We start from the raw sequence: 26619 nt of genomic DNA, 5'->3' as shown, positions 1-26619 counted from the left end.
GGTCAGCCTCTCATGCCGAAGCTGAGGAAACTGAGGCCCACATATCCCCCAAAGGTGATCTCTTCCTGTACTGTCCAATATGGTATAAATCTAATTCCTCAAATGCACTAGCCACATTCCACCTGCTTAATAGCCATATGTAGTTCACAGTCACCACACTAGACTGCACAAATAGAGAATTTATCATCTTCCTAGTAAGTTCTACTGGACAGAGCCATTGTACAATACTACTGTCAAAGGATGTTGATCTGTGTATGTATCCGCCCTTCCTGGCTCCCACTGCTCTGGTCTGGAGAGTCCCTACCAACCTCTGGGTTTTCTCTATCATTGACAAACCATCCAGAGTGTAAAGGACCTGGTGTCCTCATAATTAGCACCAGGAGTTTGAAGTTGCTACATTTCTGGTTATCTGGAAATATCTAGAAACCCTTAAATAGAAATAAAACCACACACATGTATGTTTCAGGAACATGTGGAATGGTTCAGGCCAGGGCTGCTTTAGGCTTGCTCTACCATAACACTAGGTGGGGAATGGCCTCCCCACCCCCTGGGATGGAGGAAGGTGCTGGGTGGACAGGACTTTGACATTAGGAGGATCTGACTTTGAATCCTAGTTTTGTGACTGTAATCCTATAATTTAAGCTCTGTTAGCTTCAGAATTCTCATATTTAAAATGGGGCCAGTGATATGTACCACAGAGGAGTTTTGTAAGGACAAAATAATTTCTTTAGCACATAACAAGCACCCAATCACCATGGATGTGGCTCCTCTTTTCCTAGATTGACTGATTAACCTCATTTTCCTAGATAACCTGATTTTCCTAGATTAACCTCAGATTGGCTGAGAGGAATATTGCTTAAACAGTGGCCCCAGCAGCACTAGAAGTATTGAAAGGAACTGCAAAACCGTAGGAAGCTTTCAGCTAACTGCTTCTTAGGGCCATGGCAAAATTCACAGGCCAGTAGAGGAGCACTGTCCTCCCTATGAGTCCTTAAGTTTTTCAGGAAGTGACTGCCATTGAGATGTATTATAAGCTATTATTCTGTTTAAGGCTTTGAGGACTAGTTTAATAATTAGCAACCAGCCTCTTTGCATCCAGACGAACTCAGCACCCTGGGGTAATCTGCTATTTCTATGATCATAGGGGAAAAAGTAGAAAATAAGTCATTAAGGCAGTGATTACCAGCCTGGGTTTTGTGACACCCCTGAGTATTTCTAGGGATCTCAAGGGGGGTTATAAAATTCTCAAATCAAGATTTAATTTGAATTCACTTTAATGTTTTTTAAAGTGGCATATGGCACTTTGAAGACAAGAAAAAGTCACAAAGTCCACAGACTCATGAAGGTGTCAGCTCAAAAGGCTGGAAATTACTGCATTATTGGATCAATTCCCACAGTAAACATTTCATGACAAAGGTGTGTTGCATTTGGTCTCATTCATTACAGAGTAAAGGACTTTTACTTTTTTGGTCACATCTTTATCATTTAAGAAATATTTAAAAATGTGTTTTATTTTTACTTCAACATGTTCACTGTGCATTTCCCAAACAGCAGGCTTTTCAAGGAAATAAATCAGAACTGTAAACACAAGATACAATATAAGTTTTTGACTTCCTACAGTCAGTTTCACAAATCTACATACTGTACATTCATAGGTGAGGTTCAGCCTGTCACCCACTTCTTTATTTCTGTAATTACACAAGCATAATAAATACATCTGATTTTAAAGGTCACTTAAAATGAGTCATGATAATTTACAGTACAGTACGTTTCAGTTCAAGTGCAAAAATAACTATTTGCTTAACTCTATTTCTTTTTAAGCTATATTTTGTGGTGAAGCTAGATATCCAAGTGTACAATTTCTTCTCCCAGATAAAGTACTGGGCAGAGCTGTGTCATGGGGAGGCCCTGGCTTTACCATGATCCTGTCTGACCAGAGGCTAAGGCGAGAGCTGGCTTCTAACTGTTCCTTCCTCTCTCCCATTGCCTTTCATTCAGCTGAAGCAGTGGCTCTCTCCCTAGTCCTCCACTTTCATTTTTAGCAGCAAGCATTATGCATGATTCACCAAACCATTGTTCTGAAGATAGCTGAATATGTACAGTCTCATACCCAGATCTAATTGTCCAGTGTCTGACTATATCTTCTTGGGAAAGAGCACACTGAGATTTGTTTCTTTATTCTTTAGAAAGTACCTCTTGTTACACCCTTTCTATTCCCAATTTCTTATTTACCACCTCACAAACAAAACTGACCTACTAGGTAAGTTTTAAAAATTGTATCCCTCTCCCAGGCACTTAAATCTTATACTGTTCTTTGTAAATAGTATTGTGTAATTAAAGGAACCTTAGGAATTCAGTGATTTTTGTTTTATTATATAAGCTAACTAGAGCCCAAATCCCTCTAAAATAGTAAATAGTGATGGAAGCTATTTCCAGTATAATATATTTAGTAAACCCTTACCTGTTAAGCCATAGGATACTGACTTGGTCAGTTTCTTTGAAATATTCCCTCATTTCTAGTCATTCTCAAAGCCCATTTAAAACAAAAGGCATTTTAAAGCTCAATTTAGCTTGCAGTAGTCAATGACAGCTTTTGCTGCTCAGTACTATTTTCAATATATACCATACGTATATAAAAATATATTTGTTGGAGATATGCAAAGCTTATGATGAAACTTAACTTTTTAAAATTTTAAACAAAAAAGTATAAGTACTATTTTCATCTGATTACCTTTTAATATATCTTACAATTTTTTAAATGGTTCTCTTCTAGAGAAAAAAAATTATAGATGTACTCTATTTCTTTACAGTGGGCATTAAGAACACAATAATTAGAATAAATAATCAGAAGAGGGAAATTATACCAATATTCACCTTGAAATACTCGTGTTCCCTCTACTTAGTGTAACAGCTGGTTTCCAGCCTTCCTGCATTGGCAGAAATGTTCTGTGGTCATTCACCTAACCAACCAAGAACTGAAGTCCTCACTGAATGCTATTTCCTTTCTGTGACTCCAATGGGACTATGGAAGTTCACCTTCTCTTGCCATATGTATTGTAGCTCAGGTGTGTGTGTGTGTTTATGTGTGTGTGTTTTCCATGTTAATGAGTTTAGATATTTAGAAGCGTATGCAGTGCTGGCTCCTCCGCAGGAGTTGTGATGGGGTCTGGCCAAGGAACCCAATTCCATGCAGGGTGTGAGATGAGCAGGACACGGTCCCTCAGCGTCCTCCAGTGGCAGGCGGAGTGTGCTGCTCCCCACTCTCCTCCACACGTGGGTCCACACTGGGGTGAACAGAGCTAATCTGCGTCTGAGATGCTGCTGCGTCAGGGGATGGCTGGTTTCTAGGTGGGTCAGGGTGAGTCTCACGCAGGACAGGCTGGACTCCACCAGCTGGAGAATTTTCTTGATTCTCACTGGTCCCCTGGGAGGAAAAAACAGAAAGAATGTGAAACCAACCCTTTATATATGTTTTCAAGTAAGACACAGCAAACGTGGGGAGATCATCGTGAAGTACCCAGGGACCAAGTAATAGAGGAATAAGTATAGAATGTCTTACCTTTCATTTCTTTTCCTATGTGCAACTGCCAGAGCCGCATGAAAAACACAAACACTATAAGCAGACATATCTTGTGGATAAAGGAACATTTTTACCAAAACACCCATCACTACTAGGTAAACAATTTACATCATCAAATATTTTAATGACTCCCCAGTCACTGTAAATCACTGGATGAGTACCAAGGAATAAGTGAAATGCAGGCCACTTGCTAAGACCAGGGTGTTCAAGAGCTAGAAGATGTTTTGTCAATATTAAGTTAATGAGGGATTTTTCTGTAATGAAAAATCCTAATGTATATTTGCAATTTCAAAATAAAAATAATCACTAAAAGTTAAACGAGAAAGAACTTCTACATAAAAAAGGGACGTGTACTTATGTAACCAGTGGTGGGTAGCAATAAGTATGTGTACTCACTCCAGTATGTTTTGGTAAAATTCCATATTAGTTTTCAGGTCAGGAAACATGATTTTTTTTTGTAGTTATAGATGGACAGAATGCCTTCATTTTGTTTGTTTATTTTTATGTGGTGCTGAGGATCGAACCCCAGCCCAGGAAACATGATTTTTAAAAAGGGTTACTTCTAATAGCTGAATAATTAAAAAAAAGTTTCATTTTTGTTAATTTTGAAATATATGGGGAAAAAACTTTAGCACAATGACTTTTTCATAAGAACTACACCAAAACTGCTAGTTCCTGTTAATCTCAACAGACACCAGAAAAAAAGAAAAAAAAATTAGTGCTGCGTAACCCTCATGGGCTTCTGTGAAAATGAGGCTGAGCACAGAGATGACAATGCTACGCCCTCGGCGGCAGACTCACCTGCTCTCCCGCTCCCCTCCCTGCTGTAAAGTACAAAATCCTCCCTGTGCTCCTCCCACCCCAATGTCGAGTTCAGACCTAGCAGAAGATTCATATGAGTTTATTATCTTAAGGAGTATCATGCACAAACTGGGATGCATATGGTTATCAGTCAAGAATCAGATTTGCATAAATTATATAAAGATTTTAGGTTTACAAAGTCAAGATACATTTAATGAAGGTAATTCAACAGATTTTATAAAAAGAAAATACCCAAATTATCCTTAAGTCTTTCTCCTTTATTTCTTTGTTTCTTCTGGCTCCTCTGAAGCTACTCTAAATATGGAGCTGACACAACTTATCAAGTAAGTGGGAAAAAAAGGGAATAAAATTCATTCCTTTGGTCAAACTGTTTGTAGAAGTCATACTCATTTTCCAAAGTCTGGAAACAGCTTTTAGTTACACAGCTATTAACTTTATCAGCATGGTTTGACTTTTCTCAGAAGAGATCACTAGAGATTATCTAGGGATAAGAATAATTGCACTTTCTATTTTTCAGGTGAGGCCACTGCAGAACCATCATCCCCTGAGTTGGGGGTCCTGTCAAACCCATACAGTGGCTCAATTATTAGTTAATTAATTCAACAGATATTTATTGCATTCCTATGATATGGCATGACCACTAGAATGTTGGAACTATAGAGCTTAGTAAATACAGTCCCTGAATGCAAGAACAATATACTCTTGCTGTAACTGTTATCCATCAACACTGAAATTTTAAAGGAGTATATAAGATTGGAATTTATTAAGAATTATCATCCCCTTTGTAAAGCCTTCCTAAACTTCATAAGGCAGAATTTTCCTTCTACGGGACCATGTAAATATGCCATAACAGCTATCAGAGTATTGAAATTGTTTGCATGTCTCTTGTTTCCCACCAGTTTTTCGATAAATCTTAATGAATGTAAAATGAATAATTAAAATGAGTGAGCCCACTTTAAGTGTCTCCAGTGAAGGTGACATTGCTAGCCCAGTGGAGGAACAATACCTGTAAAGGCTGTATCTCAGAAGCACGGTTGTCTCTTGTCAGTTGCATCATCTCTTTAATTTGGTAGAGTGCGTAGACCAAAGTCACCCAGGGGGAGGAGCTGACCCCCCAGGCTGGTTTGTTCACATCTTCCTGTTCTTCCTGGTGCTTGGTTTTCTTGGGTGGAAGTCTGGGCTCAATGCGTGGCATGACATCTTCTGTCTGTTGCTGTACCAAGTCGATGGTTGCTATGGGAATAGGACTGGAGGGAACAGGAATCCTTTCTGCCAACATTGTCTTGTCTGGAGAGAAAATAATGTTCAAATTATTTTTCAGTTTTCTACATATTTAAATAAAGGCAAATAATCCAGATGCAGTGGTGCACAACTATAATCCCAGCTACTTGAATGGCTGCCTTGAGCCCAGGGGGTTGAGACCAGCTTGGGCAACAGAGTGAGACTCTGGCTCAACTAAATAAGTAAACTGACAATTCTATAAACCCATTCTAATTTGTTTAGCAACATTAATAAATTTTTGCTTACCAAGGATTTCTTTATGTGGTGCATGACTTCTTTGCTTGGTCTCCTCATAGGGCTTAATAGATATTAACTTATATTTATTTAAGAAATCTAGTTTTCAATTTAACTTAGATATAACATTGTATGGAGCATAGGTTACAGTTAATGTGCTTTAGGTCCCCTTGTAGGATTGCAATTTTAAAGGTAGCACCAAAACAGCAAAAGCTATCTGGAAGCCTTTTACTGAAGGCTCAAACTGAGACTTGTAAGAGGTATGATCCACATGAGATTATAAAGAACAAAAGTAAGAAACCCAATATTGCTCTTTTTTTCTGAATAACTCAAAGTGATTAAAATCTACCTATGAGGTTTCTGTAATAAGTAAGTTTTTGTCCTGACAGAAGTACTTTGGATACTTGAAGCCAGGGCTCATGGAAGGATAGGACAGCCAAAGAAGACTATCCCTGCACAGGGACCAAGGAGCTGAGCAAGAGTTATTTGTATTCTACTGGTTGACCCTTTTCATTAAAAAGTTGATTTAAGCTGGGTGTGGTGGCACAAACCTGTAATCCCAGTGGCTCAGGAGGCTGAGACAGAAGGATCACAAGTTCAAAGCCAGCCTCAGCAAAAGCAACTCAGTGAGACCCTGTTTCTAAATAAAATACAAAACAGGGCTGAGGATATGGTTCAGTGATCAAGTGCCCCTGAGTGCAATCCCTGGTCCTCCCCCCACCAAAAAAAAAAAAAATGCTTTAACAAGTGGTGCATGCCTGTAATCCCAGCGACATAGGAGGCTGAGGAAGGAGGATCCCAAATTCCAGGTCAGCCTGGGCCATTTAGCAGACCTTATCTCAAAATAAAAAGAGCTGAGGACAGGTCAGTGGTAGAGCGCCCCTAGTTTCAATTCCCAGTACAATCTCCAGTACTGCAATCAAGATTGATTTAAATTCTCATCTATACATTATACTTGACAAAACAATTTTACTAAAGGCCATATCTAGTTCAGGGAAAACTTCAAATTTCAGATTTAGACTTTCATTTTCTTCAAATGAAGGTAAAGGCATAGATAGTAATACCACTCCCTACCCCTAGAAGTAAAATTACTATAGCCTTATATGTATTTGACTATTGAAATCCCTCCAGGATACCAGGGAAATTTAAAACCAGTACCATAAAACAAAACAAGAATGTTCAAGCTTCCTAATATAATTCTTTTTAGCAGAGAAGGAGGCTTCTCTCTAACATGGCACACACGAGTGCATCGGTACACCACTGAGGAAATCCACCCAGGTAGGCCCATCGTATACCATTACTACTTCCAGGTTTCTGAGGGGCACCTGTGAAATTCCTCATGGTCTGGACCATTAGCAACATCAAGAAAGAATGGAAATGTTTACCTTCTTCCTCATCTGGCACTGCCAGCCACTGGATCAGGGCAAAGAGCAGGAGGATCACCAGGCAGGCCATGCCAATGCCTCGGAAGGTTGCAGCAGCCCCTGTGAAAACAATCACAGGACCGTAGAGGAATTCCAGGAAATGCAGATAGCCCTCCTCCCAAACTGTCAATGTTCTAAAGTTCAGGCACAGGAAGCACAGCTTTCAGTGAATCAGAGGACAGTGCCCTTCCGCTAGCTTTCCCTAAAGGTGCCCCTGGCGCTGGCACTGGTTCTGTTGTTTGTCAATTATAAAACTGCATTTTTAAAGGATTATAAGGGATTGTCTTTCACTGCCTTCCATTGCAACATCTAATATTCAATGGCATTCTCTTCTTTGTAAACACCATTTACCTACCTTTTTACTAACAGCCCTATTAATCTGTAGTGGGATGGCAGAGCTTATATGGTGTTATAAACTCACATGTCTCTGGGCCCAACTCACCATGACTGAGCAGTCACAGTCCCTAGAGCAGAATAATCTCATTTCCACCCTGGCCCCTATATTTCCAATAAAGGAGATCTGATGAGGCAGACAGGCTATGTTAATACAGATGTACTAACATGATCAACATCAGTATACTGTTAGTTAGACTCTCCTGGTTCAAATGATGAATTTTCTTTTCTTTAGCTTTATCATCATCAGGTTTGGGGTACCACACTGTAAACCAAAAACATATGTGCTTATTCATTTTTTTGGGCTCCTTTGAAGTATCTATGTAGCATCTCATTAAACTGTTAGTCAAAGGAGTGTGGGCACAATTATAGGCTGCCTTTAATCATCTTAACAACCTAACCACATGCTTTAGAATTATAACTAGCCTGAAATTTAGAAACAGAATACAAATACTGGAATTTAGCTTCTGGCAATATTCAGTAATAATGTGAGTGTTCATGAAGTATTGCTGAAAAATTATGTTTTCACCAAAGGAAAAAAGAAAGTCCTTTTTACCAAAATAATTGACTAACACGCCTCCAATCATGGCACCACATCCTCTCCCCAATCCCAGGTGAAGGCCCTGCAGGATGCCCTGTGCAGACGTCCTCAGCTCCGGGGGAACAGCTGCACTGAGGTAAGAAATACATGCTGCCCAGATGGCCGCGTGTGTCACTCCTGGAGAAGGAAAGAAACAGAGAAACAGGAGGCATCAAATGTCTGCTTAGAACTCCTTCAGTTACCCCATTTAGAATGTGAATTATTTAAATTTTAAATACATGCATTCTCTCTCTCTCTCTCTCTCTCTCTCTCTCTCTCTCTCTCACACACACACACACACACACACACACACACACACACGTACATTGGTAAAGTATCCATAGCATAAAGTTCACCACTTTGACCATTTTTATACATTCAGTTCAATGGAATTAAGTACACTCACACCGTTCTGCAACCATCAACAACACCCATCTCCAGAACTTTTTCACCTGAAACAAAATCTGTACCATTCTTTAATCCCTCCCCTTCAGGCCTTGGCAACCCCTTTTCTTTCTATTTCCATGAAGGTCATTACTCTGGGTATCTCCTAACTAGAATCATACAGTATTTGTCCTCTTTGTTTCTGGCTTATTTCACTTAACATAACGTCTTAAAGGTTCATCCATGTTGCAGCAAGTTTCAGAATTTCCTTCCTTTTAAAGGCTAAATAATACTCCAACATATGTATATATCACATTTGCTCATGTATTCTTCTATTGGTGGACATCTGAGTTGTGTCCACCTATTTTGTTTTTTCGTTTTGGGTACTGGGGATTGAACTAATAAGGGTCATTTAACCACTGAGGCACATCCCCAACTCTTTTTATTTTTTAGTTTTCTCTCCTTTGGGAGACAGGGTCTCACAAAGTTGCTTAGGACCTCGCTAAGTTGCTGAGGCTGGCTTTGAACTCATGATCCTCCTGCCTCCGCCTCCCCAGTCACTGGAATTACAGGGGTACACCATCACACCCAGATATGTTAACCTATTAAAGGCTAGTGTGAATAATGCTACTATGAACATCGGTATACAAGTACCTGTTTGTATCCCTGATTTCAATTATTTTGGATATACACAGCTCAAAGCAGAGCTTCTGGGTCACATGGTCACATGCTTAACATTTTGAGGAACCACTGAACTATTTTACACAGTAGTTGCACCATTTACATTCCCATCAGATAAGAACAAGAGATCCAATTTCTCTACCACTTATTTTTGGATTTTTTTTTCCTCTTAAATAATAGCAATCCTAATGAGTGTGAAGTAGTATTTTGTGTTTCTGATTTGTATTCCCCTAAATACTAGTGATGCTGAGCACTAGTGATGCTTTTTAACCATTTGTGTATCTTCTTTGGAGAAATGGCTATTTGAGTCCTCCCATTTTTAAATTAAGTTGATTTCTATTGATGAGTTGGAAGTGTTCTTTATATGTTCTGTGTATTCATATCTTAGTGAGCACCTACTCTGACATTAAGATTATTTCCATTTTTCTCCATCATGATTAGCACCATAATTTACAAAGCTGGAGATAAAGCTTTTTATGTACCTTAGATTATTTACACTGGCTATAATTCCACAATTGAGGTTAATGGTTCAGAGGATATGACAATTTGGGGGAGGGGAGTACCAAGGATTGAATTCAGGGGCTCTCAACCACTGAACTACATTGATTTCTCAGTCCTATTTTGTGTTTTGTTTAGAGACAGGGTCTCACTGAGTTGCTTTAGTTGCTTTAGTGCCTTACTGTTGCAAAGGCTGGCTCTGAACTTGTGATCCTTCTCCCCAGTCACTGGGATTACAGTTGTGCACCACCACACCTGGCTGGAGATGACAATTTTTATGCTTGTGAATAAACAGTTTTAGTTTTCCAAAAGAGTGTAGAGACAACTTACAATGCCTCATAACAACTGTATTTTATCTTCATTATCTGTTGGAGGGAGAGAGAAGTAACAGGTTTTTTAAAAGTAATTATTTTAATATATGGTAACTTTGCATTATCTGAATTAAAATATTAACTGAGACATTGCTTTAAGTGTGATTTTAAAAAATATATTATCACAACAGGTTTTATAGCTAGAGAGATTAAAAAATCAGCTGGTTCTGCCTTGATTAAGTCAGGAGCTCCTTCCCTAAAAAATGATCTCTTTTGGAGATAATATCTTCAGAAACTCACCCTAAGTTTTAGACTATTAAACTACAGAGTCAATATTCCTTTAAAATTTGGTCTAACTTTTGTCTGCTTCTGACCAGAATGGATCAACAGGGTGTAGACTTACTCTCTTTCCTGAAATAACTGAAAAGCTATATATATATATAAACATATATATATATATAGCTTTTCAGTTATATGATTCTCGAGACATTGCTTTATATATGTTGTATGTGTTCGAATACTTTCGATTTTTATTTTAGTATAAGTGAAATTCTAGCGTGCATCAGCAACAAAACCAGTAACACCTGAGACATGAGAAATAAATGAGTAGCCCCAGCTCAAAGCCTGAGATATTCTGAGAGGTACAGGCACAAAGAATCACTGAGTTGAAGATTCCAGCCAGGAGTCTAAAGAGACAAGGTAGCTGGTGTGCTAGGGCAAAACACCAGAGAGGAGACAGCCTTCAAAGAGAAAACTCCAGAGACCTACAGAGGGTTTCCAGAAGAGAACTAACTGTTCAACAAAAGCATGTATAGAAATTTTTCAAAGCCAAGGAAAGAACCACCCAAGAGTGTGATAGAGAGCAATTCTGGAAACCATATGAGGTTGGAAATAGTACCTGCTTCCACCAGCCAAGGTGGAAAACCTCAGGATTTCTGGGACTTGTCAAGTACTCAAGAGGGTCTTGTGTTAGTAAATAAGCCCTAACCACTACTCTAGTCTCACCTAAGTAATCTTAAAAGCAAAACCCCAAAAGATGATACTATTTCCAAGTAACTGAGCTATGTCCCAGAACAAGGCTCAAGCATGTTTCTAGGAATATGAAAATATCCAGCACTCAAAAAGGGAAAAGTCACAAGTATGCCATACAATAAAAAATCACTGGGATGACCTTACTTAAGTGGATCCATAATGCAATAAATGTTATTTTTACTGGACACATTATCTCACATGCCTCATAATTGACTAAGAAACATCTAAACAATTTTCCTATCCCTTATATGTGCCTCAGTCATCATTTTAACTGTTTTTTGTTTGTTTGTTTGTTTTGTTTTTCTAGTGCTGCAGATCCAACCCAGGCCTCCCACAAGCTTGGCAAACACTCTGCCACTAAGCTATATCCTAGCCCTAACCAGACTATTTTTCAACTAAAAAGTCAGTCTAGATCATCAGTGGTAGCATGCACACTTAATTAATTTCCAAAGAAGTCAAATAAAGTATTTACTTTAGCTAAACAATTGCAATGCTCTCTAGATAGTGCCACATTTCTCAGAAATGAATAATGTCTGGATAGAGTCTTCATTGTGAATGTTGATACAGAGGTACACAATGGGAAGAGTTTCATTTGTATCATTAAAGGTGATGTTACTTCTATTTCTTTTCAAGATGTATGCTAGAATTTCACTAACACTAAAATAAAAATTGAAAGTATTCCAACACATAGAATTAATTCATTCAAAATTGATTTGATTCAATAACAAAATCCAAATTAGTGATCCATCTTTAAGACGTGGTTTCCCAAGACCTGAAACCACATCACGTGGTTGCACGTTAACTGCAATCAATTGCAGGATTTACAAGTAGACAAAGACGAGCCTCTTTGTGTATGGGACTGTATTAAAATATACTTTTTGGTTATAATTTAGATCAAATGTATTTGATCTCATTGATATTTTAGATTAAATATAATTCTTGAAGTTACTCTCAAGTGTGAAGGCTTTGGCATACACAAAATCTTGCAATAATAGAGCCTCTCTCTTTACACCACTTCAAAATTCTAGGTGTTGTCTAAAACTTAGACAACAAGGTAATCTAAGGTAATCAAACCATTTTCCACCAGGGTGACTCCAGTCTGAAGGCTTTTAAATTATTTTTAGATCTGGCTGGCTGGTATAATGTGGCAGTTCTGAAATTCTCCTGAGTTAGATTTCTAAAGTCTCTTTATTGATTTTGATTAGATAATTGGGAACTACAGCCTTTAAAGTAACTAATGGCATTAGCTGAAGGGAAAAACAATAAAGTGTACAATAAAAATGTCTTCTCTGGTACTAAAGATAGAAGAAGGAAAGCCAGTTCTCCTATATCCTCCAACATTTTCTAGGGAAGACGTAAGGTTAGAATTGATTTCTCTCAAAAAAAAAAAAAACAACTATTTCTAAACATCATGACAATGGAAGAATCAATTAAGCCTACCCCACTTCCTAGAAAATAAACTAGCAAAACTAAGCAATCCATAGAAGGGACCGGTTAGTAATATCACCTTAAAGGCATTTGTAGAGCTATGGTTCTTATGCTTAAATTTGAATACACAACTCTCCAGTAATCTTATTAGTAATCTCAAACTCTGGCCAATATTTTTATTACAATTGTGTTCTGGTCCTCTAATTTCAGAATAATATAAAAAGCTACCTTAGAAATCTAAAAACTTTCCACCATTTTCCATATTTATACGACAAGATTGAGGAAGCCTTAGCAATTGTGCTACCTAAAACAACTCTCCTGTAAAATTTAGGAGGTAAAATACTATCATAAACTAGGAAAAGAAAATATTTCTACTTTCTTTACTTTTTATTAGAGATCTGTGCAAAAGAGTAGATGATTATTCTTTATGTGATGAAATAAGAACATTTATTTTGTGACATGGGTAAATGTGTACAGCAGAGGTACAAAATTTCAAACCCTTAAGTATGAGATAATTATGTTGAAAGAGCCAACGGTGAAAATCAAAAGATGTTACCCCTGACTGCTAACAGTGAACACACAAATTGACACCTAGCCACACCTGTTAACCCTTCCTTAGTCACTTGTCATAAATCTATCGAGATGCCTTCAGTAGTAATTCATCACCAACTCACTAATAGGTGCTCAACGAATACTGCATGACTCACAAAGACCAAACAGGTCACATAAACTTAGTGTCTCAGTCCTCCCTTACTTCTAGTGGGGTTCATCAGCATTAGCTTTGAGGCTTAATAGAAACAAAAAGATATGCCCACATTACTTAATGCCATGACCCTAACTATCTGGAGATACCGTTTGGATAACCTTGAATCACTAAAAATAATTGTGATTAATAATAAAATTTTTTATTAATAATATAGTATCATCACAGCAAATTATTCCACAAGGAATTGTGCTATTTTGCACAGATTATTTCCTTTATTCTTGGGTAGTATGTTTTTCTTCATTTTCCAAAAAGGAAACTAAGGCACCAAGAGATTAGAATGCCATGTTCAAGGTCACAGAGACAGGCAGTAGTAGGACATGGTATGAATCTTGGATATCCACATTCAGAACTTAAGTGCTTATGTGTTGCACTGTATGTCCTCGTAACAACTATTTCAGTATTCCTCAGAAAATGTAGTTGTCAGCTTTGAGAGGTTTTGTTGGTATTTCCAAACATGCCCAACAATCTACTTTCTTGAAAAAAAAATTCCTATTCCTTCTGCCTTTGCCCCCTCATTCCCTAAAAGCTGATTTATTACATATAGCATCAAGTCTTTCATATACCCTAAATGGCTCTTTACCTTATAATATTCAATACCGGTATCTTATTCTGCAATATGTATTTCAAAACTGTTCAGTCCTGGCCCACAAGAATGCTCTATTGCAATAAATGGCATGTATGAGCAAGAAAAAAAATCCTTTCTTCTCAAGAAGACAGCTATTCTTTCTTAAATGTTGCTTGGCTTGGGGAAATCACATCATAATGGCTGGGAGGAGAGAGAACTGACAAAGTACTGAGAACTAGAACTGTTTTGTTTTTCTTGTTTCTACCACTGATGTATTGCTTACCAAACAAAATATAATTATCCCTTTAGCACCAGCACACAGAATTAGCTGTCACAATCCTTTTCCGTGTACAGACCAAAGTTTACATTTCAATTACTTCATTGTACTTCTCATGCAGGGATGAAAGAAGCTTCTGAAAGATAAAACTTGTGAACATCGGTAAGACTGCTCTCCCTAAGTAAAGGCCTCCACTGGGTAGGCAGTAAGAGGAGTCTCTATCAGTTAAGGTAATGCTAGCTGTTGTAATAGATAAGCCTCAAAATAATACTGATTTCACACAGTAGATACTTTCTTGATCATAAATGAAGTCCAACTAGCAGGAGACAGGAGGAGTAGCAGCTCTGTTCCATACACTCATTCAGGGATCCAGGCTGCAAAGACTTCGACTCTTCAATGCCTGGTACCCTAGGTTTCAATACCCAGGGGAAGGAGGAGAGGCAATCAAAGCACACGGAAAATTTTATGGGTCAAGTTTAGAAGGGATATACATCATTTTTTTGCTCCTATCTCACTAGTCAGAACCAGTTATCCAGTCATACCTAACTGCAAGGGATATTGGAAAATATAATCTAGCTGTATGTGCAAGAAGAAAGCCAGATAGCAGATGAACTACAGCAGGGAGCCTGGCTTGTTATTATCCCTCTTAGACTTTCCAAAAATAGCAGAGAATCTGACAGAGTAATGTACTTAGCAGAGGTGGCATGGAACTTGAAAGAGATTTTATATAGGACAGGCAACAATTATTATTATAGGCCAACATTTCCACTTCTACCAGCACACAGCACTGCAAGAATCTCCTTCATGCCTCTACTTAGCACTATCTGTTGATAATGTTGATGTCTATACTATGGGCCAGATACCTGGTAGGTTCGAAGAATATGATGATATCTAAGAAATGTCCAGTGGGTCAAAAGGGTCAAGATTTACCTGAAGAAGGAGCAGACTGAGCTCCTTGTGGAGAACAGACCTACCCAGCATCCAGCACAAAGCCTGACATCTAATGGCAGCTGAATAAAAGGATGATGAATTCAAACTAGGCAGGAAGTGATCTGTATGCTGGCATATGAGAAAGAAGGCATTTATGGATAAAAGGTATTCTTGATAAGGTTGGAGAGAATTTCCAAATCCCATGTTGTGTAAAAGAAGAAGAAACAGATCTCTTCTATAAACTTTAGTTTGCATGTTTAAAAAAATTGAGTTTCTAGAAGTCTATATTTGATGTAACATTGTTTTTGGAGCCCTCATGAATTTTATATTATGCCTTTGGCACATTTCAAACAAGTTTAAGGAGACTACCACCTAACGCCGAGTGTGTTTAATGTCAAGACTTGGCAGCACTGTATATTACATCCTCATGCTTTCCCACATGAAGCTGCACACAGGGGCTAATTTTATATCAAAGCCAGTAAAAAATATCCCTTCCCCAAAGATGGTCCTGATTCCACTATGTTTTGGTCATCAGGTCTCAGGTTCTAATTCATAGCCAAACTTTCATGTATAATTGCAGATTAACCTCCTAGGATAGAATCTTTTCAATTATATTTCTTCTGATACTTGGGTTTGTTTGTTTCTAATTTACCTTATTGTTATTGTTTTTTATCTAACATCCACTGTACTCTATGTGTCAAATACTGTGCTAAATACTTTGCATAAATTAGTTTATTTAGTACTCATATTAATCTTTTCTATAATTCAAGTCTTAAGCTTAGAGAGATTAAGCAGCTTGCCAAAGACAGGGAACTAATAGGGAGCTGGAATTCAAACCCAGATGGTCTAATTCAAGCCTAAGTGCTTTATGGTTTCCAGGTTATTGTATATTTTTGTAAACTGCCTCAACAAGCCTATAGAATGAGGTGGGAGTGTAAGTGAGTAAATGATTAAAATATATCAGTGTTTTTACAGTATGCCACAGATGGCAAGATGTTATTCTAGAAAGAAATATGATATTGAAAATATAGGATTTAAGTTTTGTTTTCAAAATCTCTTCAGATATTTATAAATTTTCAGATAGAACTTCATTATTCACAAGGGTTAAAAACTGGAAAATATCAAGTACAGTACCAGATACAGGGGCAATACATCACAAGCAGTTACAACATATCTTTGTATAAGCATAACTCTTAGGAGAAATAAAGTGTAAGGCATGGACTTTGTATTTAAGGGGTTAAACAAGGCAACAAAACTAGTATTTGCAAAATGACTTGAGTGCTATTACGTGCTAACTTACACAACATAGTCCATAAATGTGAGAACAATTCAGAAAAAGGAGAGCTCAGTGGGGCATACAGATGCCAGAAAAGGATGACTGGACCAGAAGACATTTCATCAAATGAATACTAAATGGAAAAAATAATTTCTTTTTGAAGAAAATGTTTTTGTAACTATTTTAGTTTTGTCAACTATAAAACATGGGCAACAAAGAATAAAATTATTAGCTGAGTGTGGTGGCACATGCCTGTAATCCAAGTGGCTCACGAGGCTGAGGCAAGAGGATCTCAAGTTCAAAGCCAACCTCAGCAACTTAGCAGGGCCCTGAGTAACTTAGCAAGATGTTCTCTCAAAATTAAAAATATATTCATATATATATATATATATATATATATATATATATCTGTACATATATATATAATGTCATAAAAATCATATTTTTTATTATATATAGGGGCTAGGGGATGGCTCAGTGTTAGTTAAGGACTGCTGCATTCACTCCTTGATACCAAAAAATATCATTAAAATTTGAAAGACTATTCTGATTAAAAGTTAATTTTAACAGTAATACCAATGACTTTTGTGTACCAATTATCAATTGAAATGCTTAACTTAGAATATTTGTGTATCTTAGGTATTCATGTAGCAAACTACTGTGTTTTAAGGGTTAAGCCACACACAAAATTTTCAACCTGATAATAACAGATTGGAATCATGTCTAGAATTCCTACTGTCAGATAAGGACTACATAGTAATCCTCTTATAATTTTTCTATGTTCTTCAAGAACCTAAGAGGAAGGAAAACATGGGTCTTACTTGGCGGAAGAGGCATGCTATATAAACAGAATAAAGCTTCATAAATGTCAGCTCAGGCCCTCCTACTGGTGACATTAAAAAACCATCTATCATAAAAAATGTAACCCAACCCCCACTGGCAAAATATCCTACAGAGAGGAGATGACCTGAACTTCATTTCTACCTGTCAACACTAAAGTCATTAATTCAAGTAATTCAAAGTAACCTTTTAGTTATAGCAGCTCCCTGGGGTGGACTTACTCTCCTTAAATATATTTTAATAACCAGAATAATTTTGATCACATTCTTTTCTGAGCTTTGCAAAGATTTACTATAAAATCAGTACCCACATAGGAAAGAAGTATAACAAATTTGAGCTTTATTTTTATCAAATGTTTATATTCCTGATCATAACCATAAATGTTCAAATGTTTCTTATGCAAAAGTAAAGGTAAAATTTCCATGAATTTTTAAAATAAGATCTTGAGAAATAAAAAACTAATCCTGCCACCTCTGGGATGGTACTTAGATTCAACTTAAAAACCAAAAATATAGACTCCTTATGGGCAGGAAATATGCTTTATGCCACTAGTTGCCTACTGAATAACATGTTAGCTGAATTGCTAAAAGGATAGGCTGCAAGATAACACTGGCCACTGAATGTGAGAAAGATTAGAGAAAGAAATGACCTCACATTTCCATAATGGTCATACCTTGATCCCCAAATAGATCTGCGTAGCCTCTTCCCTATGGGTCTAAAGAGGAGAAATTTTCCTTTTTCTGCATCCCAAATGCTAATTAATGTTAATATAGCCCAATGAGAGAATGTTACAGGATGATTAAGAACTTGAAGAAATCAAGGAAAACAAGGGATTTTTCTACCATGAGTTTCATGCAACCCCAAAGAGGAATAGATGGGTAGCTGGTGATACAGAACACAGTACAGCTTTTGTCTTCTCCACTTCAGCTGCGCATTAGGCAGTATTAGTTTTCATGTTGTTTTGGGGACTTTAATGTCTTTGGACAAACAATGTAAAGGCAACATAATCAAGACCACTCAAACAAATCTTTTCAGTCAGAACTGTATCCTGTGATGCAAGACTGACTCCACAGGGATGATCCACTGCTTTCCGTGGGGTGGGCATGGGTCAAATAAAGGAAGGAATTTTGGTTTTGTTGTACAGCCAAATACTCAGTATTCAGTCTGCCAAGGAATGAAATGATCTCCTCCAGTTTTAGAAACAATGAGCTCTGTGGAAACTGGTCACAGAGCCCTCTGTTGGAGGAGGAAACTATGCATTTACAGATCTCCTTTTTCTCTTGCTTCAATCAGTAACTAAGTTTCTCCTGGAACAAGAGAGAATAAAATGAAATATGTAAGTATAAACTGTAGCTGGTGACACGAAGCAGAATTCCTGTTTAGATTCAGAACATGGCCAGCCCCCCAAATCCTGGGATGATACACCCCGAGGTATATATAGGCATTGTAAAAACACAGCCCAGGTCCGCAGTTTGGGATGATAATTCCATGGAGCCCTAGCTGTGGCACACCACCTGTGTTCCTGAGGTCCTGCTGTGATTTCTACTTCTGTGTTTTGGCATACAGCACTCTTCCCTATCCCAGAATGCTGTCTTTCTTTAGGCTACCGGGTGGATTCCTACTAGCTCTTCAATCCCCAGTTTGTATGTTATTTCCTTAGGGAATTCTTCAATAAAATCCTCATCCACCCACTCTCGACTTCACAAAGCCAATTATTTTCTCCACCAAGCTCTTTGTCTGTTACCTAGCACATTTTTCTATGATTCCATATAACACACTGTGTAGTAATTATATGTTTACACATCTGGCTTCCAGAACAGATGGTGAGACCTTGAGGCATGAGTTAATTTTTTTTTATTACATTCCTAGTACCCCACATGCTGCCTGGTTCCTAGTAGCCATTTAATACATCTGATAAATTAACAGGAAAAGAGGTTTTAAGTTCAAAATAGCATTTGTTTTTCCTTCTTATAAAATTCTTCCGTTGCTCCTTAAACCATTTCATGAATGCTCTTTTTTCTTCAGTATCTTATGTAAACTTTTCTATCTAATTCATGTTAAATTAAAAGGAGAAAAAAAGTATATACATAGTTATTGCAAAATATATTTTCATAGGCACACAGATCTTTTTATAGAGTCTGTACACTGTGACATACCAATAAACAAAGCAATGAAGCCAGACAAGGAGAGAACAGGAAATAGAAGTGAGACACTAAGAACTGGGTTGCATATAGCTTGTTATTGCAAGATTCTTTCCTGTAGCTCATGTTTAGCTCTTTGTTATTCTTCAATGATATAATATAAGTATGCCTTAAGACCCTTCTAGAATTCTAGTGATTATATATGATAATTCATTATATGCTCAATTTTCTATACATTTATATACAAATCTCCTTTTACCAATTATACCATAGAAGTATAATTTCCTGAGTGAAAAGCACCTTTAACGTTTTTGGGTTTTTTTGTGGGTTTGTTTTGGTTTTTTTGGTACAGTACTGGGGATTGTATCGAGGTCCTCATGCTTGCTAGGCAAACACTATACCACTGAGCTACATTCCCTATCCTTAAAATATATATATTTTTAAATTTTATAATTTTAATATAAATATAAATTATATCTCATTTAAATTGGGATGTTCTTTTCTCATTGCTATGGTGTAATCTGATGAATGAGTGAGATTACTTTTTTTTTTTTTTTTTGGTACCAGGGATTGAATCTAGGAGCTCTTAACCACTGAGTCACATCCCCAGCCCTTTAATGTTTTATTTAGAGACAGGGTCTCACTGAGTTGCTTAGGGCCTCACTAAGTTGCTGAGGCTGGCTTGGAACTTGAGATCTCCTGCCTCTGCCTCCTGAGTAGCTGGGATTACAGGTATGCACCACCATGCCCAGCACATTTTATACATTCTATTTAGACATACGGTTGTAAATCTTTCATCTTAAAAGATCAAAATCATGAAAAGAAATTAATTATATTGAAATGCATTTACATCCTTCAAGTTAGGAAAAAAGATAATGGAAATCTTTAATAAAGCTAATGAAATTATATATAACCCCATGCTGTCTAGTCCAATTACTGATTTAGGAACCTGGGCTGTCACAGCAGACTCAACTCCAAATGATCTTGTCTTGAGCCTGTATTTTAATCACAATGCCAATCAATAAATAGGATAGCCAAGGTACTAACAGTGGTTTTCAGAACCCAGTTACATGAGCTAATATGGCAATGAGCCTCCTAGAAATTTTTTCAGTTCTATCTTGATAGGAAACAGTGTAGTGAAGCCAGGGAAGAACTCAGGTCAGGATATCTGAGCAAAGATTTAGGAGGTTCATGGAAAAACAATAATGTGACTATAAAGCTTTAGACATAAACCACCAGATATAATAAAAATAATGGAAGAGATAAATAATTATGACAATATTTTTTCAATAAACATAGTTAACTTAAAAAAAAACAAAAACACCTAAATTTTTGAAAAATGAATACTTTTACATTTTAAAACCACCTTTAAATGCCTGTGGCCTAACAATTATATGTAGGATTATTTTCTAGAGTTCTTCTTTCTTTGTTTAGTCACAAGGGTGTGGGTCAAATCCAGCTCTGTTTGACTCAATGCAGCACTGCACTCAGGGTAACTGAAAAGCCAGCCTTTTGACGTCATCTCTTCCTTAACAATCACTTCAAAATCATATAAAACAGCAGGTCCACCCTTCCTTTGTAGAGTCAGATGCTGAAGGCCACATTGCTTGGTTAAGTAGAGAAATAACTCTAATTATAGCAGTTAACTTACCTTGAAGAACTTCCATGGGGAGGACAGTCCAGGCATTTTCCAGGTAGGAAATATAAATATAGCGAGCTGTATTGCAGGCCAGGCCAATGTACAGAACCCTATAAAAAGCAAAGGAAAGTTAATTAAGCCCCAAAGACTAAACACAAAAACTACAAATATTACCTACTTTTTACCCTCCATCATTGAACAGATAGGGTTCCAAACCTAGGGGAAGGTATGATTTAGGAACAAGAATAATGCTTCTAATATATCTGCCCTCAGCCTTTCCCAAATGCTTAATATAAAAGCGAACATCACCCTTCCTAAAACTTTAATTAGTAACAGAGACAATGTTTTTTTAAGATAGCCTGGGCACACTCCCATCTGTAATGACATTACTGGCTTCCTTCCAGGTGGCTGGAGGGTAAATATGCCTGGGATTGTAGCCACTTCACAACAATGGAGAAAGAACAGGATAAAAATTAGAACATGTGAACATGATTGTGGTCTCACTTATAATACCCAGGACATCAAGCAGTGTCACAGGGAGACTCTTAAGGTCACTAAAAATGATCATCTAATGATGGATAATAAACTATTTGGAAATCAAATATTTTTCCTGTCAGTTCAAGTGATAGACGTTCACTATTTTAAAAAATATCCATGACATCACACACTTACAAAACTAATATATATTAATCTCTTGACTCCCCTACCCCCGTTCATTATTACTACAAAAAATATAAGTAAAAACAAAATAAGCAAAGGACTAAAGTGGTGCACCCAAGCATAAAGTTACAGTCTCTCCCATTCTGAACTGGGCAGGCTGGTTTGGAAGCAGATGGTTCCTGCTTCTCTGTACTAAACAAACAGCCTGATGAGGAATTTCTCTTTCTCAGTCATTTTTCATTTTCCTAACCTTAATGTTTTTCTTGTTTTCTGATGCCAACATGACAGTCAGTGGTATTTTCCTAATCTTGCTCTGCTAAGATTACATACATGATTATACAATCATTTCTATAAAAATTGTGCTCTTTTTCCCATCCTTGAATCAATCACAGGACAGACTATGCTCTCAGGTGCCCAGCTGGGACTGATTTTAATTAAATGTGGAACAAAAGGATGGGAAAAAGACAAAAGGATTGGGTTTGAGGAGGGCTAGGAAATGGATATTAGAAAAAACTTAGGAGATCCTCCGTGAATTATTAAAAAGGCCTGGGTCACTTAGTTCTATGAATATTATATTCTTTATACTTGTGTGGTTTGATGAAATAAGTATATTTCAGTTCTGTTTCATAAAAATTTTGTTGAACATGCTTGCTACTGATCCATCTATCAAACTCCCTCAACTAGGCAGGAAAAAACCCACAGGAAATTAAAATGCAAAATGCACTACAGAAACACAAAACAAGATCCAGGAACCTTTTTTTGCTTCTTTTTAAAGTTCTAACCCAACTCTAAGTTAGGGTAAGAGGATAGCCTCTACTTAGCCTAACTCAGGGGCCAGCAACATTTTCTGTTAAGGGTCATAACCTCTATAGTTTAGGTTTCCTGGGCCACATGGTCTTTATAACAACCACTCAACTCTGCTCTGCTGGTGTGAAAGGAGCGCAGATAATATGTAAGTAAATAAGCCTGTCTACACTCTAGTAAAATTTAATTATGAACATTGAAATTTAAATTTCATGTAACTTTTATGTGTCAAAAAATATTATGCTCCTTGTGACTTTTTTCAGCCATTTCAAAATGTAGAAATGATTCCTAGTTCATGAGTCATACAAAAAGAGGCAGCAGGCCAGATTTGGCCTTTAGGCCATAGACCTAACCCCTGGCCTAAGTTGTTAATTCTTAACCTTGGCTATGTATCAGGTTTACTCTGGTAATTGTTTAAAAAGACAGATGTCAAGGCCTACCCATCTCAATAAAGATCTCTAGGCTGAAATGCAGGTGTGGTGCTTCTGAAACCTCCCCAGGTGGTTCTGATAACTGAGTCAGCCAGGAGAATCACTGGTGTAACTCATTCCAACCTGTCTTCAGTAACACTTTCCCATAATCCTATCATACAATATATTTGGTAATCCACCTTCCTAAGGCTCACATTGCCTGTCTTCAACCTTTCTTTCAAGCCTGACTCTGAATCAGAGTTGCCATGACAACTGCTATGCAATCCAAAGTGGGCCATAGTACAAAGCTCCTGGCCTAAAGTAACCCAAAGTCAATCAACCCATTTTAGGAAGTAGATGATGTCTTCAAACCTCTACCCATGTGCAATTCACTCGATGGAGCTATTGATCCATAGCTTCTGGGACTCTTAGGTCTCAGACTGCCACCAAGAGCTTGCTATAGCCTTCACTTCTTTCCCACATTTCTAATGTCAAAACTGATATTCCTTTAGCACCAAACAGGTGCCCTAAAAAAGAAAAGCAAAATAAGAAGTATCCATGGCAAGATACTCTCTCTCTGACACTCAGTATCCTCATGTCTCAAGTAGGATAACAGCATCTCTTCTGCAAATTTGTGGAGATACTTATAATACAATGATTCACCCAAAATAATCACTCAATTAATGACAGTATTTTCATTATTTTAGAGGAAAGTATTTAAGAACTTCCCTTTTGTTTTCTAACAGAACTTTAACCCAGAATTGAAAAAGAGGAACCTGTTAGTATTTGAATCTCAAATGTCCCTTAAAGTCTCATATGTTGAAGGTGTGGTCCCCAGCTGATAGCCCTGTTGGGAGGTGGTGAAACCTTTAGGAGGTAGGGTCAAGTGGAAGGAAGTTAGGTCATTGAGGACCCTGGCCCCTTCCATATTCTCTTTGCTTTCTGATTGCCATGAGATAAACACTTTTACTCTGTGGCCTGCTCCCTACCATGACTGCTTTGCTACAGGCCAAAGCAACTAAAATCTCGAAAACTGTGAGCCAAAGCAAATCTATCCGCCCAACCTCCCACCCCCACCTTTCCCCTTCAATGTTGGGGATTGAACCCAGAGCCTTATAATCCTAAGCCAATGTTCTACCACTGAGTTATATCTCCAGTCCAAACTTTCATCTTTTGATTTGTTATCTCAGGTATTTTGTTGCAGTGACAGAAAGATGACTAATATAGAGCCCAGCATTCTTCCTCACCAACCATTTTGGGGAGACCATGGTTTCAAGAAACTAGCACAGATAAAATTATGAGCATATAAAGAAAGGCAGCATTTGTATCTATGAAAAGGCAAAGATAGAAAAATACATTTATTCAACAGTCATTGAAAAGTACAACTAAAGAATTTTTTTAATATCTGAACTTAAGCTGCCATATTATTCCATTTTATAGACCGAATTTTGCCCAGAATTCATAATTCCTAACCCCTAGAATCTCTGAATATGACTATATTTGGAGATAAAGGTTTTGAAGAGGTAAGGTGAAATGAGGTCATATTGGTGGGTCCTAATCCAACGTGACTCATGTCTTTAGAAGAAGAGAGTAGGAGACAGGCATGGGGGAAAGCTGTGAAGACACTGGAAAATGAGCCACAGGGAGGGGCCTTCAAAAGAAATCAACCCTGATGACACCTTCATCTTGGACTTTGAGACTCCAGATCCATAAGGAAATAAATTTCTGTTTTTTTAGGCCACCAAGTCTGTGGATTTTGTTATGGCAGCCCTAGAAAACTAATATATTCACTCTCACAAAATTAAGGTCTGCTGATAAAATGAAATTTATAATGTGTTTTACTAGATCATCTTATAGATAACCAAATGCTTCTTTATGTGTGGTGTAGAGTACATGTTCAGAGTCCCAGAATATCCCCGGGCTCTAAGGTCTGGAAACACAGATGAACAACCTAAAAAATGCTTCTCGATAAGACACAGATACCTATTAAACATCTATAGTGATAAAGGTCAGTAATAATGTCACTCTTTTCCTTTTTCATAACAGGAAGTCAGTAATAAAAGTAGGCAAGAAACAAAGGCAATTTTAGAACAGGTGGTTGGTATAAGTGAAGTTATCTACAAAGAGGAACACAACTAGTAAGAGGGGATATATTACTACACCATGGAAAACCTAAATCGCCTGTTAGATATCTTGATTCTATATTTGTGCAAACTATAAAAGTATGAGAAAAGGTGCTTATGAAATTCTAATTTCTTATACAACCACAGTTCACAGTATTAGCAGTATATGTTGGTTGGTAATAATCTGATAATAAAACTGATACTTTTAAAAACAATCTTCAAGAAATAGATAACAATTAATTGTGAAGTCATTCTGGAATTTCTTACAGAATGTAGGTTAGACATAATGCCCTATTTTTCTAAATTTAACCAACTATAGTGTGGCTGAATGCCCCATAGGAACCATACAGAACTATAATGTGTATGAATTTCCTCAAAAAACATTTATTGAGACACCACTATATACTACTATACATTGTACTGGACCCAAGGGGAATAAAAATGAAGAAGAAATCTTTCTTGCCAGAAGAAACAGTCTACTGGGGAAAAAAGACACATAAGCAGGAAAGTTAAATACAAGTAAAATAAAATATGCTAAGAGGGGCTGGGGTTGTGGCTCAGTGGTACAGCACTCTCCTTGCACATGTGCGGCCCTGGGTTCGATCCTCAGCACCATATAAAAATAAATAAATAAAATGAAGGTATTGTGTAACTAAAAAATAAATACAAAATAAAATATGCTAAGAGTACATGGGAACATAAAGATCAGGCCCTTAGCTTACGGGAGTTCAGGGACACCCAGGGTTGGAGCAGCTAGAGACAGAAGATGGGGAATGCCCCAGGGAAGTGTAAACAAAGTGAACAGAGGTTAATTATAAAGCCACCTGGGTCTATAGCCAGAGAGGGTGTTTCAAAGATACAAAAGGGGTCCTAAGCTCAGGACTGAAGAAGAGGTACCAGTGAACGATTCTAATCCAGACCCATTCTGGAAATTATTCCAGAGACAGCACAGGGTGTAAGCAGCAAAGAAAGGCCTAAGCAGGCCCACCCTACAGTGCTCATCTGCCTCTTTCCATTCTCAGAGAAGGAACAGAGGTCCATCACTGTGTTTCAATAAGCAGACAAGTAAATAAGGAATGATGCTGGCCCTATGGCTCTCCAACCCAGTAGGATTATTATCTGGATTTCTACTTTGTCTTTAAAATTATGCAACATCCAACTAAATTCATATTTAATGTCATTCCTGTCTTAATACTACAATAGGAGGGAACTGGGGTTGTGGTTCAGTGGTAGAGCACTTGCCAAGCACATGTGAGGCACTGAGTTCGATCCTCAGCACCACATAAAATAAACAAAATAATACATTAGAAGGATGGATGTGAATAAACCGTGGTTATCCAAGTAGTTTTAAAAGGCACATGACATAACCAGTGATGCCTTAATCATTTTCATTCTAGACAAAGAAACTGATGGCCTTTGGAGACAGCTTAAGGAAAGCACTTGTTTGCCACACAGATCATTAGAAAGCGTATGTGATACAATGGGGCATCTGGATTTAAAAAACAACTGCTGATACACACAAGAGTCTATTCTAAATCAT

General features: G+C 37.5%; 1 protein-coding gene across 4 annotated transcripts in view; it reads right to left on the bottom strand.

The window, feature by feature from the left end:
* Nucleotides 1–1256: 1256 nt before the first annotated feature.
* Nucleotides 1257–26619, bottom strand: part of Mfsd6 (major facilitator superfamily domain containing 6) — a 62136-nt gene continuing 36773 nt past the window's right edge. The window contains exons 1-6 of one of the 4 annotated variants that reach the window (XM_048808185.1): nt 21313–21401; nt 21095–21196; nt 8291–8452; nt 7303–7401; nt 5409–5689; nt 1257–3424 (exon numbers count right to left, since the gene is read on the bottom strand). In XM_048808185.1, coding sequence (XP_048664142.1) covers nt 3221–3424; nt 5409–5689; nt 7303–7401; nt 8291–8452; nt 21095–21196; nt 21313–21388 — 924 coding nt within the window. In that variant the 5' untranslated portion in view covers nt 21389–21401 and the 3' untranslated portion in view covers nt 1257–3220. Of the gene's footprint in view, nt 3425–3559; nt 3585–5408; nt 5690–7302; nt 7402–8290; nt 8453–21094; nt 21197–21260; nt 21290–21312; nt 21402–26619 lie in introns of those variants that run through there. The other 3 variants (XM_048808186.1, XM_048808183.1, XM_015481155.2) reach the window with 3 other exon arrangements.

The sequence above is a fragment of the Marmota marmota genome, unplaced genomic scaffold (assembly GCF_001458135.2).
Source record: "Marmota marmota marmota unplaced genomic scaffold, marMar, whole genome shotgun sequence".
NCBI classification, from domain to species: domain Eukaryota; kingdom Metazoa; phylum Chordata; class Mammalia; order Rodentia; family Sciuridae; genus Marmota; species Marmota marmota.
Note: the sequence above shows the minus strand (reverse complement) of the source record. Positions and strands in the feature narration are given on the sequence as shown.